At 42.1% G+C, this 18395-nt stretch overlaps 1 protein-coding gene across 1 annotated transcript in view; it reads left to right on the forward strand.

Annotated features, from left to right (window-relative positions):
- The window catches only part of TBXAS1 (thromboxane A synthase 1), a gene marked incomplete at its 5' end in the record, with an annotated part of 237949 nt that overhangs the window by 159311 nt on the left and 60243 nt on the right, over positions 1 to 18395 (forward strand). Inside the window, one exon of the mRNA XM_084206237.1 lies at positions 12725 to 13039. Within this exon, the coding sequence (XP_084062363.1) occupies positions 12725 to 13039 (315 nt within the window). The remainder of the gene's footprint in view (positions 1 to 12724; positions 13040 to 18395) is intronic.

Here is an 18395-nt window from a genome sequence, read left to right on the forward strand (position 1 = left end):
AAAATAGCCGGCCTAAGCAGTGTTAAATTTGTCTTTCAGGGTCATCTTTCTATAGGCTTGGAAGCACAGTTTCTCTTTGTGACTGTATTGGCATAAAGCAAATCTTGCCCAGCCTATCTTTTCCTGCTTCCTGTTGTTTGTTTTCCTTCATGGTATTGTCTCAGCATTCACCCCTTCAGCTGAAAGGGAAAATTGTTACCCTGAGGTTGTGCACATTCCCTTTCTTTTGTAATTTGTCTCTCTTACAGTTCTTAATCTCTTTATATTACCCTTACAGTGTGCTCCCACAAGTTTCTCAGAAGATTCTACTTGAGGTCTCTGAAAGCCCTTCCTTTTCCTGCTTCATCTGTAATCTGGATATGGGGTTCTCAGATCAGCAAGCAAAAGGAATCTTACATTAAATTAAATAATCTGGAGGTTACCTTTCTGCACAGCAGAGCAGTGGTCTTTAATGCCAAGGTGGGATATGAGATCTAATCTTTGTTTACATGTTCTTTTATTTTGTTTGTTTTTACTTACTCTTGATCTAAATCTGCAAGGGGCCTATCGACCGGGACTGGGAATTTCATACATTAGTTTCACCTTGCTGTTCAGAGCAATAGCGTGTTTGGGTACTTTCCCACTACAAGCAGACTTTCCTCTGACATGTGTAACTAGAGCAGAGCATCTAAATTCTTCATTTAGAAAAAATCACAGATTTACTGACCTAATTGTAGTAACAGAGCTTTCCCTTTCTCTGTCAGTTTTAACAATTTCAGTTTTGTCTTTCACGTCATCCATTTTTCCCCCTTTTCTATGCTGTTGGTTCACTGTCCTTCCTTCCTGAGTCCCTTCCAAAACTAGAAGGGGACTTGCAGCATTTGTGGTATTAGTGGGTGATCTTTGAATTTGTCCCTTAGTCTCTCTGTGTCTCTGTTTGCCTACAGTGACCTCTCTCAGCCCCATGCACTGCCTTCTTTTTGCAATACAGTATGACCTTTTCTGAAGCAGTTATGAAAAAGCTGTTCCATGATATTTCATTCTTGTTCAATCACCTTGTCCATCTTTCGGCGTGTTTTGATCTCTGGAGGTTTTACCCTTGATCTATCTCAGCTGTTGCCATCTACTTTGCACTCTTTTGATATTTCTCCCTTTTCTCTTGTGTCTACTCACCTTAGGAGATCCATTCTCTTACTTATAAGAGTCACTGACAGTCCATCTTGCCAGCAGGAGGACCATTTAAGTGACCAGCATTTGGATGCCAAGTGCATGAAGTCACTTTTCTTTTTAAGGTGGTCAGTCTGTCCTAATCTGTGCACAAAGGCAACCAGTGTTATTTGCTTGGGGCACCTCTCTTCTTGCCCCTGTGTCCAGGCTGCCCCAAGGGCTGCCTCTCCCTGCCTGCCCTCAGCCTTCTGGAACCAGCAGACTTTTGCTAGACCCCATCCACTCATGACTGTATGTGGATTTTGAGGAGAATTTAATATTAGAATTACTTATTATGGAAAGCAACAGATTGTCTCAAGGACAGACTTGCTGAAGTGTGCCCTGGATGTCAGCTGGCTACGAGGCAGGAATCCCTGTGTGGTGTTTTCCCTCTACCTTTTGTTAAGAGCAGCCTGAATGATGGTGGTGATTCCTCTCCCTCCTGAAAATCCACTTAGAAAATCCTGCATCTGCGACAGACAATGCTGCCTTGCCCTGGCTTCACAGCCTGTGAGTGTTCAGGGCTTTCTCCTCTTCCTTCACAGCATCTACCCTTCATTTTTCCCTCCTGCTGGGATAAGCAAGCTATATCTAAGGGAGACAGAGACTAAAGGGGAGCTGAGCACCTCCTTTCTCTCTTCAACAGAAATTTACACTTTTTAATAATGTAATCTCAATTAAAAACATACCAATTAAAATGGGCTTTTTAGTAGCTCTCTGGGGAGAGGGAGCTATAATTCACATTAAAATGTAAAGCTTCAGAAGCAGGGAGAGCTAGGTGCATTGCAAGTGCCCGAATATTCAGTGATTTTAATTACAGTGGAAACTTGATAAATTGCTTTGTGCCACAATCCATTATTAACAGCTTAATGAATATCACTGCTGCCTCTTTTAAACTGCTCCACGGTGAAAATGATTGTCAGTATTTCAGTTGTGAACTCTTTATTTTTTGACATGCCTGTATATTTGCCCCTTAAAGAGAGATAAGGTGGCTGAAAGTCTGCAGGCTTGGCTTTGGCGCTGGGTGTGTTCTGCCGCCGGCAGTGTTCTGGGAGAGAGAGCCAAGTGGGAAGATGGAGGCTTGGTGTTTCACCACAACTGGGACTGGTCAGGGTTTAAATCTGCTCCATGCAGTTTAAGAGCAATGACTTTGAGCATGCAAAGAGCCAAAGAGGGATCACCAGATCATAGGGCTGCCTTTCCATGTGCTGTGCATCAAGGATGGGGGCTGCTTGGGGTGTCTGCTCAGGGCTAAAGGAGAGCAGCAGTGTCACAGCCCCATGGTCAGGCATGCTGCTACTGAGCTTCTTTTGGAGCGACCAAAGTGCCAGCTGGTTTGAATTTTCCAGGTTTTAGCCAGCAAAAAAGCTGACTTGAGGCATGGAATTAGGCAAGTCCTTTTGGAATGTTGAAATGAGACCAGTAATTGTGCTCAGCTTTGAACAAGGATGAAACAGTTATTTTTTTCTTGACAGTTATTATGGCTGTAATTGTGCTAATGTTATGATGCTACATATTGATATGTGTATTTGTAGTAAAATGGTACCTTTCCCCCACTTTTCAAAGCAGCTTAATATTTCAAGGATAAAGGTTATTATTAGGAATGACATTATTTTAGATGCTAACAGCAGGTATAGGGGACTTGTACTTGTGCCCCATTGAAGTGCTAAATCATGGGAATTTAAACAGCCATCATCTGGCTTCTATGCAATTTATTATTTATTATGAGTGTTCTGTTTTCTGTTGATCATGTGGCTGGATCAGAGGGTCACAACCCCAAAGTGGGGTTACCACCAGGATCTTGACAAGATCTGACTGAGATGCAGGACAGATCTCAGAACAAAAATGACTGGGAACTGCTCTTCTGATTCAGAGAAGTGTCTATATGGGATAAACAGGATTTTTCTGAATATCTTGGGGGTTATTATTCTAACTATGTTTTCCTGTAAAACAACAAAAATGTATTCACTTTCACTGTCTCAGAAATGTTAACCTTACTCATGATGATGTTAACTTGCACCCTGCCAATTACACAGAACCCTCCTGGGTCATTATATCGATAATTGCACACAGGATTTTATTTTTTTCTTGTGAAAAATTCTTTGTTGACAGAGTAGTAATGATGCCTGTAAGTTCCTTAAGTATTGCTCAGTCAGGGATATGTAAGATATGGGAGATGTCCTCATATATTTGGGGAGAAAGATAGCTTGTATTTGGCATGCTGTTAGTGTTTCTATAGTTGTATTTTAAAATTTTTTTTAGTTTGACTTTAGGAAGCATTCCAAGCTATCATTTTTCATGCACCCCTGTACTGGCAGAGGACAAAGTGGCAGGCAGTAATATAAAATGTCATCTAATTTTTCTTTTGTTCTTTAATTCACGCACACGTGCTGCTTCTGTGTGTTTATCAGTGTGCACAAAATGCCTATATTTGCAAGATAATAGCTGTGTAAATATTAGAAAGTCATATTGAAACTCTGTGAAGGGAAGGAGAGCAGGGGGAGAATCCTTCCTGCTACTGAGGAGCCATCTATTGGATAAAACCCATAACTGAACCCAGCACCCATGAAACTGTGGAGGATAACACAGTTTGTTATTGGTCACTGGTTAGCTGAAAATAATCCTTTCCTTCCCAGTGCTTTCACCCACTGTGTTAGAAGCCTGTATCCCTTCATGCACACAAGTCATGAGAGTCAGATATAGATGTGATTTATGTACTTTAGGTAAAAGCCAGTTTAATATAGCTGAAAATCCGGGATAAATCCTAATGTAGGGTGTAGGTGTGATCATGAATGGATAAGCTGGCAGTAGGATTGCCTGCCAGCAGTGGAGAGCAGTTGCTTGAAGAAGTGATAATGACAATTTTTTCCCCATATTGTTAATACAGAATATGCATATCATTAGTTGTATTTTTTTTTTTTAGCAGTGCATGCCGTTTATGTCAGTCTCAAAACCATGATCAGTTTAGTTAAAAGAAAAAATCTTTTTGGTTTCCTGAAATTACTTAAGGGCATCACAAAACCAAATAATGAGCTGTTCCTTCCCTCAAAACATATGCAGTCTATATGTTGCGTGATGCAGAAAGAAAGGATCTTGAACAAACCCTGAGAAAAGATGAGGGAGAGCAGGATGTGAGCAGTAAATTCCCCGAATGGCCCTGAAATGTCCTGATGGCTCTTCAAAGTGAGCGGTGGAGCTTTGCAAGAATGTTAAAAGGAGCATATGGGGCTGGAAGAACAAAGAGTAAGAAAGAAATAATGAGATTCCTGTGCATTTCCTTGAATGTGAGTCAACTGCTAAAACACAAAATTATTATTAATCGGGAATTTAATTTAAGCAAATAAAATTGCAATCTGTGGCAAGTGGAATAGAGGGCTGCCTGCAACAGCAGCCTTTAGTCAGCAGTTTGAGTCAGCAGAGGGTCAAGCTTCTGGATGTCAGACTCTTGGCCTCAAACACTCCCTTCCTGCATCCTCCCTTCTTCGTGCAAATAACAGAGGGGAGGAGTGTCAGATGGTTTGGGGGGAGGCCAGATGAGCTTTGGGAGAGGATGCACGCATGCAGTGTGAAGTAGGGTGCACAGCTTGCTGGTTTGGGGATGGGTGCCTGCTGCACACACTGGCATGCATGGCAGGGCCTGGCCTGAGCTATTCTTTCCCCCATCACTCAGTTATTTCTTTTCTTATCTTTCCACACTGTGTATTCTGATAATGTCACTCCTCCCCCTTCAAGCAGAAAAACACTTGTGGGGCAGGGGAAGCTCAGCTACCACACACACAGATCCAATATTTATTGTTTGCACTGTGATCATGCCAGGAGTCATTATCAGAGTGGTGTTATCCTGAATGTTTTGCAAATACAGAACGAGGAGGTTGCTGTCCACTGATATTTGCTGCCAATGTCTCTTGGTTACCGCAGTGCAGAGACTGGGAAAGCTGGATGGGACTCTCCAGCCACTGAATTTTGGGCTGCCTTCTGATCCTTCCCCAAGTGTGTGTGTGATGGAGGGAGCTGTACTGGTTATGCTGTTGTGCTGTGACCTGGGCTGACACTGCCAGCTCAGTGTGGCAGAGCTGCCAAGCAGCTGCCACAAACTCCATGACACTTCCTTACCATTAGACTGAATTTCATGGTGGAAAACTTAGTGCTCGTCTTAAATACCCGAGCCTGGTACTAGGGGGAAACTCCCCAGAGTCAAAGACAGTGGCCAGTTCATTAGAGGTGTAAATAGATCTGGCTGCAGACAATCCCTTGATTTTATACTGACCAGCTACAGGAAGGGTTTCCAGCTCTCAAGGAAAGCTGTGGGTTTCTCTGTGGGCCCACACAGTTTATGAAACAACCAAATAGGAGTGTATCCTATTTTTTCCCACCCATACCTGTGGTATCTCTGTATTTTACACAGCACTTCAGCCAAGTCTGGCTTTTGGCTAGAATCTAAAAACCAGTCTGCTCCTGAAAGAGCTGTAAACACCTGTATTAAGATTCTATCAACTACAAACAGTACTGTTCTTTCTCTTAATTCACTAATAGTTAGATCTGAAATTCAAATTAATTTTCATCCCTGGTCTGTGTGGGACCATATGGAGAAGGAGACTGCTGTCTTTCAAGATGTGAGCCCTCTAGTGCCACTTGCAGCAGTATAAACTGAGGGAAGATGGGTCACTAACAAAATGTTGGTTTTAAGAAATCCCTCTAGCTTTATTTTCCAGTTGAATTAGGCTTAATCCCTCTGTATGCTACCAATGCTTTTACTTTTGCATTTTGAAGGTCAGAAAGGTGCAAAATTTTTTGAGGAAGAAACCACCAGTACCTGTGGACTCTTCCCCCTCATGAATGGAGGCACTACTATGTGCAAATAATTTTGTGGTTTTCAGCAGTTTGATTTTTATCTTATCAGCATGCTTTATTAAAGATATATTTAAAACCTATTTTTATATATACACATAATAAACAGGTACAGGCTGTGGAGTCACAGACATTATGGAGGTATCTGGTGAAATCTAATGATTTATCATATCTGTGGTGAGTCACTGGAGGAGGGGAAACCTCTGCAGTGACTGAAAAGGTCCAGTGCTGGGGTGGACTGCCTGAGGACGCTGTGGGAAGTCAGGGTTTGCTGGGTTTTTAAGAACAGGTTAGACAAACAGCTGTCAGTGCTGGTTTGGCTGATGTTGCCTTGTGGCAAGGGGATGAAGCAGATAACTTGCTGAGTTCCTTCCAGGGCTCCTTCTCCTCTATGATGATGCTTTTGCCTTAAACTCTTTGAGTCTGTGTAAATCTGTTTTTATCCTAGGTCTTAAGCGTTTTTCTGAGATCATCATTAGCTTCTCTTCATGGTGTTTTATAAGATTTGATGTCTGTTGTACTGATTTTACAGATGGAGAAGCTGCACCAGCTATAACTCTGCTTTACAGGCAAAAAAGGGAGTGCAGCTTAAAGCATCTCAGCTTCAGTGGAAGGACAGTGCTTTAACCAGTAAATCATATTGGCCGCTTTGCAGCTTTAGTGGCAAACTCGGCCAATAAAATCTGTATCATATCCTAATTCAGGCTTACTCTTGGCTTTATTTTTTATTTTTATTTCTTAGAAGAACATTGGTCAAATGGAGAAGATCTGTTTTGTTGCCATGTTTGACGCTTTCTGTTCAGGTTCCTTCATCTATGAGCCTGCCTCTCTTGGGGGCAGCTTTCATTTTGCTTTCTTGCAACGTTTTTGTAGGGACACATTCCTTTCAAGTGGCAAGCAAAGGCATTGCTGTGGCTTCTGACTTTAAATGCAGCATTATTGAATGCTCACAGGGTTCTCTTATGGTTGTGAGCTACTGTCAAAAAATTGCATACAAGGTTAGTGATGATAATATGAGAAAATAGCAAGTCCAAAGTTATACAAAATCTTCTCAGCTTGGGGTTTTATTATAAGTATTACGATCAAATCAGACTGGCAATGGGCTGCTCCACTTTCTGAATCAGCACCCAGTGAATTTTTATTTTTTGCTTTACATTTAGTCATTTTTTTAAGTGCAAGTTATATTACTTTGTAAGACTTGCCTGCCCTCAGACCCTCAGCTCATTCACAATAAAAATGCTGCAGTGTTTTCTTCTGCTGATATTAACAAATGCAAACAAAAGAGTTTTACCTGCCTGATTGAAAAGTCTCCCTTGAGCAATGGTCATACCTGGAGTCCAACAGAGTCCAGGTCCTCAACTTTCAAACATACAAATTTGAGAGCCTCTCATCTGATTTGAGATTCTGTGTTCAAGCACAAGGCAAAACGACACTCTCTCTGGAATGTTTTGGAATTGGATATTTTGGCAGAGAAACTGGCTTTTTTTTTTTTTTGGTGGTTTCACTGAGAAACCAAATGAAGCCAGCAAGAGTTAGAAGTTGAATTTGATCCTTTCAAAGGTGTTTGGCAAAATGATAGTTTTAGTGGGACTGCATTTTGTGCTTCTTTTTCAAAAGGATCTGGGTAGCTACTGCAGTGCTTTACTGATAACTTCATTGTGACACAGGTTTGTCTTTCCTAAAAAGAGGGTTGCCAAATCAAGCTTATAAAAAGCTTCCTGGATATACATTGACTTAGCAGTGTTTGTACAAGTTTGCTGAAATGAGATGTGAGCTTTCTATCTGATAGATAAGGATTCTGAAATCTCTCATTTTGAGTTTGAATCAGAGAATTTGAGAAAGACCAGGAAGGTCTGTACAGTTTATTGTGATTCCTATTATGTTTGCAGCATCATATTTGCATGACTTTTACACCACAGCAAGTGCTTTACAGATTATCAACCAAGTATGTCATTTATTTGGATTCCTTGATTCATCATAAAGTAGATTTTTGTGTTTCTGGGCTATTTTGAACTCAAAATGCAGATCTGAACCATCAGAGTGGTACAAAATTTGAGTATAGTTTGCAGAAAACGTGATTGAGATCAAAACATTAAGAACCAAAATTCAAACTGATACATATTTGGTAGTTTTCCTTGAGTAATTTTTTACTGCAGCTTGCAGAGAAGTTGAACAGCCTAATCTCTCCACCAAAAGCATGACCCAAGGATCCCCTGGATGCCCAAAGCATGGTGAGTTTGCCAGAAGGTCAGCTGGCACATCAGCCTCAGATATGAAACCACAACTCCCCGTTCAGGAGGGAGAGAGCTGGAGCCATCCCTTGCCTCCTGTGAGATGAGACAAGTCATGCTGCATCTCGTGTGAGAGCGCTTACGTCTCTCTCCTGCTGAGAGCGGGGATGTGAGGAGGGAGCTACGGAATTCACAGGCACCCCCAAAGAGGGGGAGAGAAATGGTGCAGCTGACTGCCTCTTATCAGTAGGGTAATTAATTAATTATGATTAATATATATTCATATAGTAATACTTTATTTTATGTTTTATTACATCTAAACTGAATCAAAGCGCATAACTTTGCACCCAACAGCACAGAATCTCGTGACTGTCAGCCAACACACACACACACACACTCTCACAGGATAGGCCCTGACAGGCCAAGGAAACAAAACCCCATCACTTTGGGTAAACAATCCCCGCATTGCATTCTCCTTTTGCACAAACACAGGCGCAGGAGATGAGCCGAGAGTGTTCTAGGGAAGAGCTGTGCCTTGCTTTTCTCTGCGAAGGGCAATGTGGGGCTGCAGGCCGGTGGGCCCTGGCGGCCTGGCCTTCCCCGTCCCGCCTCCGTGCAGGGCCAGGGATGCCGAAGGAGCCTAATGAGAGGAATGATACGGCCCAGAACACTGGTGTCAGGAAATATACTGCAAGGTGTCTGTCTCGGGCAAGCTGTGAGCGGAGCTTGTCTTATTATATATTTCAGAGGGGATGTCTGTGTCACCGCCGAGTTAGACGTTCGCCCTGTCCCACGCTGCATTCAAATTATATGGGTTTTGTTCAAATCCTGGCTTTCCATTCAATTATCATTGGCTTAATGACAGGCTCTGTGTTGTACAGGGGCAAATCAAGAGTTGGTTGCATTAGCACGCCGTTCTTTTGTGGCAGGAATTTGTTTCTGAGGCCATTGTAACATAACTATGCAAGTGTCAGAGGACAGGATGGAGGCTATTATGGGCTTCTGCTTTTTGTGAGGAAAATCAAACAAATGTCCCTGATGGAGAAAGGAAGCCAGCAGCTGGAAGTGATGACCAAAGAATGTTTTTGTGAGGTGGCACTGTAAGTACCTGGTCTGTTGTTAAATTAAGAAAAAAAATGTAATTTTAAAATATTTTTTTTCCTTCTGCTGTCAGCTGAAGTGGAGAAATAACCTTCTCCCCCCACCGTGAATTTTCATGAGATGCTTTTTCTTTATTTCTAGCACTTAACAATCCAATTATATTTGGGTTTATGCTAGTATTTGTCTCTATTGCCATTGTTAGGTTTTGGAATCAGAGCGATTTTTCCATCCTGATGGTGCAGAAAAAAAATATGTTTCATTATGACTTGTTATAACCCTGGAAATCTTTTCTCTCGCTTGGGTTGAGGATGATTTTTTTATGTGGCACTCTACACTGATACCTAAAGTGAAGCAGAATGAAGCATAAGGAAGAGAAGCTTTGCTGAAATATAGCTCCTTCCACTGTGTAGAATTATCATGGAAGAAAGCTTGCTTCTCTCTAATGTTATGCTTTCCCCCCCACCCCGCTATTATTCAAGTTGTTTTTACAAATGAATGTTGTTTTTGCAAGGTTTGTTTATGAAGCCATTGCTGTCAGCAACCCCTGCTCACCTGTGAGCAAGTTAGATGGCACAGATCAGGTATCCAGTTTTTTCTGGATAGGATGACCTTAAAAACAGATTCTGCAACAAGACAAGCTTTTAAATTCCTAACCAAATATATTACATGAGTAATAAAAAGAGCTCCTCAAAATGGCCACAGAGGCATTTCAGAGCACATTCCTGGGAATATTCACTTGGGCTGGTATTCATTAAGTTTGCTTTCAGCAAAAATTCTCATGAATGAAATTTTATTCGGTAGTCATTATGATTATTACTTTGCTATCACAGCAATAACTTGATGCTTTGTATAAGGCCAGGACCTGATTTTGTTTAAGGCTGGAGAAACATCTTACAGGGTCTCCAGAGAGTGTATTGTCTAAATGTAAGACCAGGCTCGTCTAACAGCTCATGACTGGGAACAGCAAACCCTTAGAGGGCAATGGGTTTGTTTACAAGAAAATTCACAGCTGGAGAAGGATGGATGCAGAACCATGGCAAATGTTACACCTTTTGAGCTGCAGGAGGCTACAGTGCTACAATTCCACCGAATAGGAATGTAATTATACATTTTTATGTTATGAAGGTAGTTTAGGTGATGGTGGCTAGTCTTGCAGATAAAGAGGCTGTCTCTACAGATGTGGTTCATTACTACTTTGAATTGGTTTGTCCACACACTAATGAACACACTGAACTGGACTCTCTTGGTTTTTTGTTTTGGGTTGTTTTTTTTTTTTTAATTTTTGTTGTTGGTGGGTTTTTTTTGCTGTTGCTGTTTCTTTTTTGTTTTGTTTGATCTTTGTTTGGTTTTTCTTTTTTTTCTTTTTTTTCTTTTTTTATTTGTTTGGTTTGGTTTGGTTGGCACTTTTTTCTTGTTTGCTCGGTTTTATCAATTTTAAAAATGGCCTAATACAAATATATGTACCAGGGAAATCCCTGAAGCACAGGCTATGCCAAAGAGCTGGACTCTGAGTCATGCAATACATGAACTCCCAGGATGTGAACAAACTTTTCCTTCCCAGAAAAATTAAACAAGATTTTGAGCTATTCACAGCTGAAGTCTGCATGAAGTCTTACTTCCTCCAGTCTACAGGAACATAATGGAGCAGAGGTATCCTCTCATGCTGGTGGGAATTGTGCCTAAGTCTAGGCACAAAGAAGCATTTTCAGAGCTGCAGCTCATTTGCAGAACACAATGTCTGTAACATTTTTTATGTGCCTTCCCCTACTGGTGGAAAAGCACGTCTCCCATGCCTTGGAGATTCAGTCTGACTGGTGAATGTGCAGAGTCCTTCAGCAGGCACTGGCTGCGATCTGGAGCATTGATTTTTGGGTGTACCAGGGTGCAAGATGCTCATTGGGTACGAGGTACATAATGGAAAGGTTCTCTGGGGGGGAGGGAAGGAGCTGTTAAAGAGGCCCTGTGCCAATCCCTTGTGTTATTCAAACCCCAAAATAACCATTCCTCTCTGCCTGTAGATCAGTCAGAACAGTTTGTTGGCAGCAGAGCTAAGCACAGGACACTGAGTATTTCTCCTGTTTTCTTGTCTCATTGCTCTCTTTTCCCATGTCGTGTGAAAAATAAATAATCTGATTAAGTCATCTGACATTTGTAATTAATTACTTCTTCCTTACTCTAATCTTCTTTGCCTGTCCTTTTCTCTGGCCCTTCTTTTTTCTGCTTTATCTCTCAAACATCAGATCCAAAAAATCATTCAAATGATTAATTTTTAACAGAAAAATACAGTTTACAGCCTATTCTTTTCTTTTGAAGAAAAGCTTGGTCCCTTCTTTTGTCCATCCCACTGCACAAGTTGTCATGTTCTTGCACTGCAGTCACTTCTAGGTCCTTGAGCTATCATGTATTCTGTTGGTATTTGAGGAATTGAAAATCAATCACACAGCCTTATGGCTTAGGTTCAGCACAATTCTATTATGCCCACTCGCAAAAGTCAATTCAAACCTTTTGGGTTATATTTCAAAGCCTAATCAAGCTTGCTGTCCACACCGGTTGGGAGTCAGCTCACTCTTGGCCATAGGTCTGTTTATTAGAGTTTTTGTGTCAGAAATAAGTGTGAAAGAAACAGTTCTCATAACAGTAGGATCATTCAGTGGGCATTTTGCAAAGACAAACTGCCCAAGCAGGTTTTGTGGTAGGGGAATGCTTACAGTTTTAATATGGTTCTGCAAATATGTTCTTAAAGAATTGTTTAAAAAAGGCTATCTTGTTACAAGTGTTCATAACTGTACTTTCTCATAAAAAGTTGTCCCAATTTACTGAGATTAGATTTCAGCCCTGTCATACTAAGCTAGTATAGAAAGTAATGTAGATGCAACCCTGAACTTAGATGGTGAGTTCCAAGCTTTGGACCACAAGAACAAATGAGGGTTGTGCATCCAAGCAGTTGGACCAGCTCCTCAAAGCATGATTTGTGCTGCCTCCAACTGGCAGGTGCACATGGAGCCTGCATGTACAGTGTCTATGTCAATCCCCTGATTCCCAGCAAGTGCCAAGAACCCAGCCTAAGTATAAAAGAAGCTTTGTGCAAAGCTGGCCGTTAGCAATCCTCTGTGAAGGGTAAATAACATACCTCTTGTGAATTGGGGGAAGATCAGTCTCATCTCACTGGGAAGAAAGCAATGGCAGGCTGTTAGTTATAGCATTCCAGCTGATTTATAGAAGCCTCCTTGTTTGCTGAAAGGCTGGTGGCCATTCTGTAGGGGCCAAGCATGCACTATAAATAGGAAGTAGCTCTCTGCTTCTGTCCCCCATGGAAGGCACTACTCTGTGACCCATCCCTCATGTTCCTTGTTCTGCAGAGGCGCAGAGATTTTCTCCAGTGGATGCTTGACGCCTGCGACTCAGCCGACTCCCTGGCAGCCGGGTGCTCGGCTGTGCTCGGCCCATCTGCTGCTCCCAGACAGGATGAGGCGCCTCTGGCTGGCACAGCCCCATCTGAAAAGGCTCAGAAGATGCTAACAGAGGATGAGATAGCAGGCCAAGCTTTCCTGTTCCTGATTGCTGGCTATGAGACCACCACGAGCACGCTGTCCTTTGCCACCTACTTGCTGGCCACCAACCCGGAGTGCCAGGAGAAGGTGCTACAGGAGGTCGATGAGTTCTCTGCAAAACATGTGAGTATGATGTGCTGCTCTGGGTCTTTGTCCAGGGAGCAAGGCAATGGAAATGTATCAACACAAGAGATGGCCTAGAAACTTTGTGTCATGGTGTACGCTCAACCTTTAAAAAATATTTTACATTATTGAAATCAACCAGCTGTTGTCAGGCTCTAAAACTACACATTTCTATTTTTTTCCTCTTGTACAAGTGCTTCTATTGTTTATGTGGGCAATTTTATTTACTGGTCTTTGTAGGAGCATAAATAGTGTTCTTACAAATCATAAACTTCAAAGTTTTGTTTTAAATGTTCATATTTTTTTTCTTCTAGCAGCAGAATATATGTGTAAGCTTAAAAAAAAAAATCATGGTATCTAATTCTCTTACACTCTGTTCAAATTACTTCTCCACTATCTGTATTTGCCAAGGGCATTTTTGTTTCCAGGAGCTGGAGTTATTTACTTGTTTCATTCATATATGGCCAGCCTAATTGTGCCCTGATGTCTGGTGAGTTCAGCTGACTTCCTTAAGGCCTGCCAAGATGTGAAGGTGCAACTTGGCCTGGAGTATGGGCAGTTTACTGGGTAATGCTGGGGGCAGAGTTGCACACAGAACCCCCTGCTATGCAGCCCCAAGGAAAATATGCTTTATCTCCTCATCAGTTCCTGAAAGCTGACAGCCTAGGAAACCAAAGGGGAATTGCTGGGAGAGGTATCCTACAGGATGAGTGTGTGATGTCATTCATATGACATATTTCTGGATGAATGGGCATGTGAAATAGTAAACATTTCCATGAAAGTGTGTAGAGATCTGAGTGCAATCAGTCATTATCTGGCTGGTTCTTTAAGGGTATTCCACACAGCAAGTCCATGCATATGGCCATGTCTACATGGACAAGTAGTGTGCTCCTGCAGGCACAGACTCATCATCCAGCACAGCTGCTAGTGGGGGCTGTTGGGTACATACTCTAAGCACCTCAGGAGTTTATTCTGGGGTAGTTAAAGACTAGCTCTGTGTGTACCAAATTTCCCTTAGCAATTGGTCTGGTCCAGTTCCAGTTCCAGGAGCCCTTGCTGTGGAGGCTGCACACTTGGAGACTGCAGTGTGAGTCAGTGCAAGAGGTTCACATGTGGGTGTGATTCTGATTCAAGCTGGAGAAATAAATGGGTCCTGGCTTGTGTATGATCTGACTGAGCTGCCATTCACTATTAATAATGTTTCAATAATAATCAAATTCAAATGCCTAATTCTTGACTCTCTTGGTTCTCTATGAGTATTTTGCTAATAATTTCAGCTAGGAGAGGTTATGAAGCTAAGGGCACTTGTGGCAGTGTCCCTAGTCAGTGCAGAGAGTTTGCACTCAAATTAATTTCTGCTCTGTACAAAGTCTGTATGAGGCTCAACTCAAACTGGTGTCCTCATCCCAAACCATGCTGTCCCATGTCATATTTTGATTGGAATACCTTTCAAATAAATTCCCTGTACTTTCTGAGTTGTCAGGTTTAGCTTTAGATGGTGCATATATGGCTGTATGGCCAAGGAGAAGAGAGGGGAAGAAAGATAATGATTCATCTGCAGTCCCTGATAACAGGAAATTTGTAGATCTGATCTGTGTAGCCCCATCCTTCAAAAGATTTCCTTTTATAAACAGTTCATGATTTGGCAGGGGGGCAGGAGGGGGCAATACACTCCTCAAGGAGCCCATCCCAGAATAAGGAAAAGGGTGCAGCAGTTCAGTCCCCTCAGTGACTGCAATTAACTACTTTTAGCCTAGAAAATGAGATCTATGTGAACGGTTTGTGAGTTACGGGAGCAGCAGCTATTTTAGAACTGGGTATATATAGATGCTGTGTTCAGTTGTCATGCAAGAGAGAGGAAGGGAGGGACTCAGAAGCTACAGGCTCAGTTAGTTATCAAGTCAGTTGCTAAGAAATTTGATTAGGCTATTGCCAGTACTCAGCACATCAGCTTTGCTCTTATCAAGGTGCTCTGCAATTTTCAAAAAGGAAGGGCTTTAGAAGGCCAAAACGTGGGGAATGGTACAGTCAGATTGTTTTGACATGTGGTGGAAGACTGTTTTGATTTGCAGATATGCAAGTATTAAACACAGGACCCCCTTCAGCCAAATTTATACTCAGGTAATTATAACTACAAAATGTCCTCTACCACATCCCCCCTTTGTCCTCCATCCATTTCAGTTGGCTGATGCAGCATGTTTTATTGCCCTAATCTGTGGTGTGGAGCTGCAGTCTGATTTTACAGCAGCTGCTGTGTATCATCCCAGAGATTATTGTACTTTGGTGGTGGACAGAGTGATTTATATACTCATTTACCAAAGTTTATAAAGACATGTGAGAGCCATCTGAGAAAAGATGCTATAAATGACAGGCACAGTTCCAGCTTTTTGGCACACCAGTCAAAAACACAAAGCATGATGACCTTGTAATAGCAACTAATGGAGCAAGGTTGGTCCATCTGGGCATACAGCAGTATTTTGGTGGCTCAGAGTGTTGTACTTGAGGACACCCCTGCCTTTGCTGTCATCTTCATTTGTCTGTCTTGCGCAGTGGGTACCTTGGGAGAGCATAACAGAGATGGAGAAAACTGAGTCAATGCTGTGTTGGAGATCCCTGGGCAGGCGTGGTGCAGACTGCTGCAGTGTGGTGCAGAAATACAAAGCTAGGTGCTGGAAGTGTCCAGTCCCAGTGCTGGGAGTCAGATACCCAGAGGAGACAGGACCATGTTATCCTGCTGTGTTGTGTCCAGCCAAGTTTGTTTCAGAGCTGTCTTGGGAGGTGTTACTGACAATCTCTACCACACAGCCTGAATAGACTGTGGAGATGGCACTTCAGGCAGGTGTCCTCAGAAAACTGTGTCTGAGTGAGTCATGGGTTGTCATCTTTTTCTTTTTACCTCCGGGACCATCCTCATCTGCTTGCTAAAGGATGTTTTAGGTCTTTTCTTGACTGACAGCTCAGTGTTGAGGCTTCATGGTGTCTATTTTCCACAAAGTGAGAAGAGCACTTGGCCCTTTTTAGGCTGGCAGGCAGGAGAAGCCCCTGGCCTCAGTTATTGTAGAGGGCAGGACATTGCCCCCTCACCTCTGTCTGGGTCTTTAGGGTGTCGGGAAAGGGCATGCAGAGCTTTTCATCTCTGGGGAGGCAGAGAGACAAAATACTGAGTGGTGATTACTTGTCACCACACAATGTATCTTCCCATACTACTTTTGAATCCCTGTGTGTGATCCAACTGTACTGGAAAAGACAAGCATAATTCTTCTAATACACAAATAAAAATTCAAATTATAAAGACTTTGACCTGACCCTCATCATAAATCCCTTGGGAGAGTAGTGTGTGCCCTGTGAAGGGCAATCTGCTAAAAATAAGATGCACCTATTTGCTGCAAGCTTGTTGCTGGGTTTGCAGCTTGCTTTGATACCATGAAAGCAAAATAAACAAGATGAAAAGAGAGTTAAATATGAACTAGTGGGGGCAGGACGCCTACCTCTGTGTCTGCACAAAATAGTATTACTTTCTGCAGAGATCACAGATCTGGGACAGCAGAGAGGGGTCAGATCCTCAGATGGGTTAAACTGGTACATGTTTGGTATTAGTACAGGTATGGTGATATGCATCAGCTGAGAAGCAAGCCTGGTATGTATCAGTAAAGGAGGGCATGGGGAAAAAAAGAGAAAGGTTGCTATTTCAAGACCAGATTATTTTTACAGCGTTTGTGGCTAACCATCCCTGAACTGTTAGAGGCTATACAGTTGTGAAAGAGATGTTTTTTATCCACATTCACCAAGTGAGAAAGAATGCACCCATGGTCTTCGCCTCTCCATTTCAGTCCAAAATGATCCCTGTGCAGAGGTTTTAAAGAGCTCTTCACAAGACATGTTTAGGAACAGTTTTTGCACGTGTGACTGATTATTTTATTGTAAAAGCAAGTTGATTTTTGTTTGTCTGTGTGTGTGCTTAGCAAAATCATGGAGATCCTGGAGCACACACATTCATTTTGAGCGTATGAACACTTGCTTCTGAGTGCCACTGTGGGCTCTGAGCTGCTCTGTGTGTTATGTCCTAAACCACAGGGCTTAGGGCATGAAAAATTGCATCTTCCATGCTGGGGATTCCCTTAATGTGGGGCCTCTCTTTTTTCCTCTGTTCCCATCTTAGCATTTAAAAAGGCTAAAATCTCTCTCCCTTCCTTGTCCCTGCTCTCAAGCCTGAATCATTCACAACTATAAATTTTTTGTTGTTGTTGTTTTACTCGACTGCACAATTTTTGACAGGAAGAGTAGTGGCACAAAACAGAGTGCAAAAACATAGGTGACCAAGCTAACTTCTCATAAGGAGTTATTTGTTACCCTGAGGTGGAGTGTGGTGAGTGGGTGTAGGTATGTGCTCCTGATCTGTTGCAAAGTAAACACATCAGGTTAAACCAGTGAAACTAGGTCATTTTCTTGAGGGGGAAAAGCAAGCATGCTTGGGGCAGCTAAGGAGGGCAAAAGAGGTATGAGAATGATCTTTGTCTCCATGCAATAAAGAAATCCATGCTTGATGGCACAGAGCATAGAAAAGCCTGGAGTGAGAACTCCCTGAATTCTAATCTCACCTTCAGGAATAATTTACTGCATATTCTCAGTAATAGACAGCCAAGCTTTGCATTAACTAATGGGTAGACTTGGTGCTACAAGTTTGGGGGATTTTTAGCTCATATCTATACAAACATGTCATTACTTAAAGAACCACAGGAAAAAAGTTGCATTACAGAACCTGAGATGTGTTGCTGCGCTGATATATGAGGTCTGGTGAAGGACAGAGTAGCAGCTTACTGCTCCTTGCTGCTGATGCCTAGAAATACTTTCAGGAGCCCTGAGAAAGGTGAAGGAGAGCACAGGAGTCAGGAGAAGTAAATAACAGTGAATACATGAAAGAGCAGCTATTAGCATAAAACATTCATTGGAGACTGCAAGACTAACTGTGTTTTCCATTCTATTTTAAAAAGCTTTGTACTACTCTTACTTATCACTGCTTGATATGACATTTAGAAACATCAGTGTGAGAGGAATGAAGAACAGGATAAGACACAGCATGTCTCTACTCCATCAGATTTCCTATCCACACAAAGTACTAGTGAAACAATTCAGTGCTGGTGTGACTTACCAACATTTTCACCTCTGTCTAGAGACTGTAAAGTTTAAAGAATCTTCAAGGTCCTTCCATACTCTCTCTGTATTTAAATGGAGACTTGGGGATTTTTCTTTAATATAAAGACATCTTCCTGTTCCCATAAAGACTGGTTTTGTATAGCTTTAGGACCCAGGAATATTTTCAATATGTTTTATTGAAAATGTTGACCAGACTGTTTCA

The sequence above is a fragment of the Fringilla coelebs genome (assembly GCF_963513975.1).
Source record: "Fringilla coelebs genome assembly, chromosome: 5".
NCBI lineage: Eukaryota > Metazoa > Chordata > Aves > Passeriformes > Fringillidae > Fringilla > Fringilla coelebs.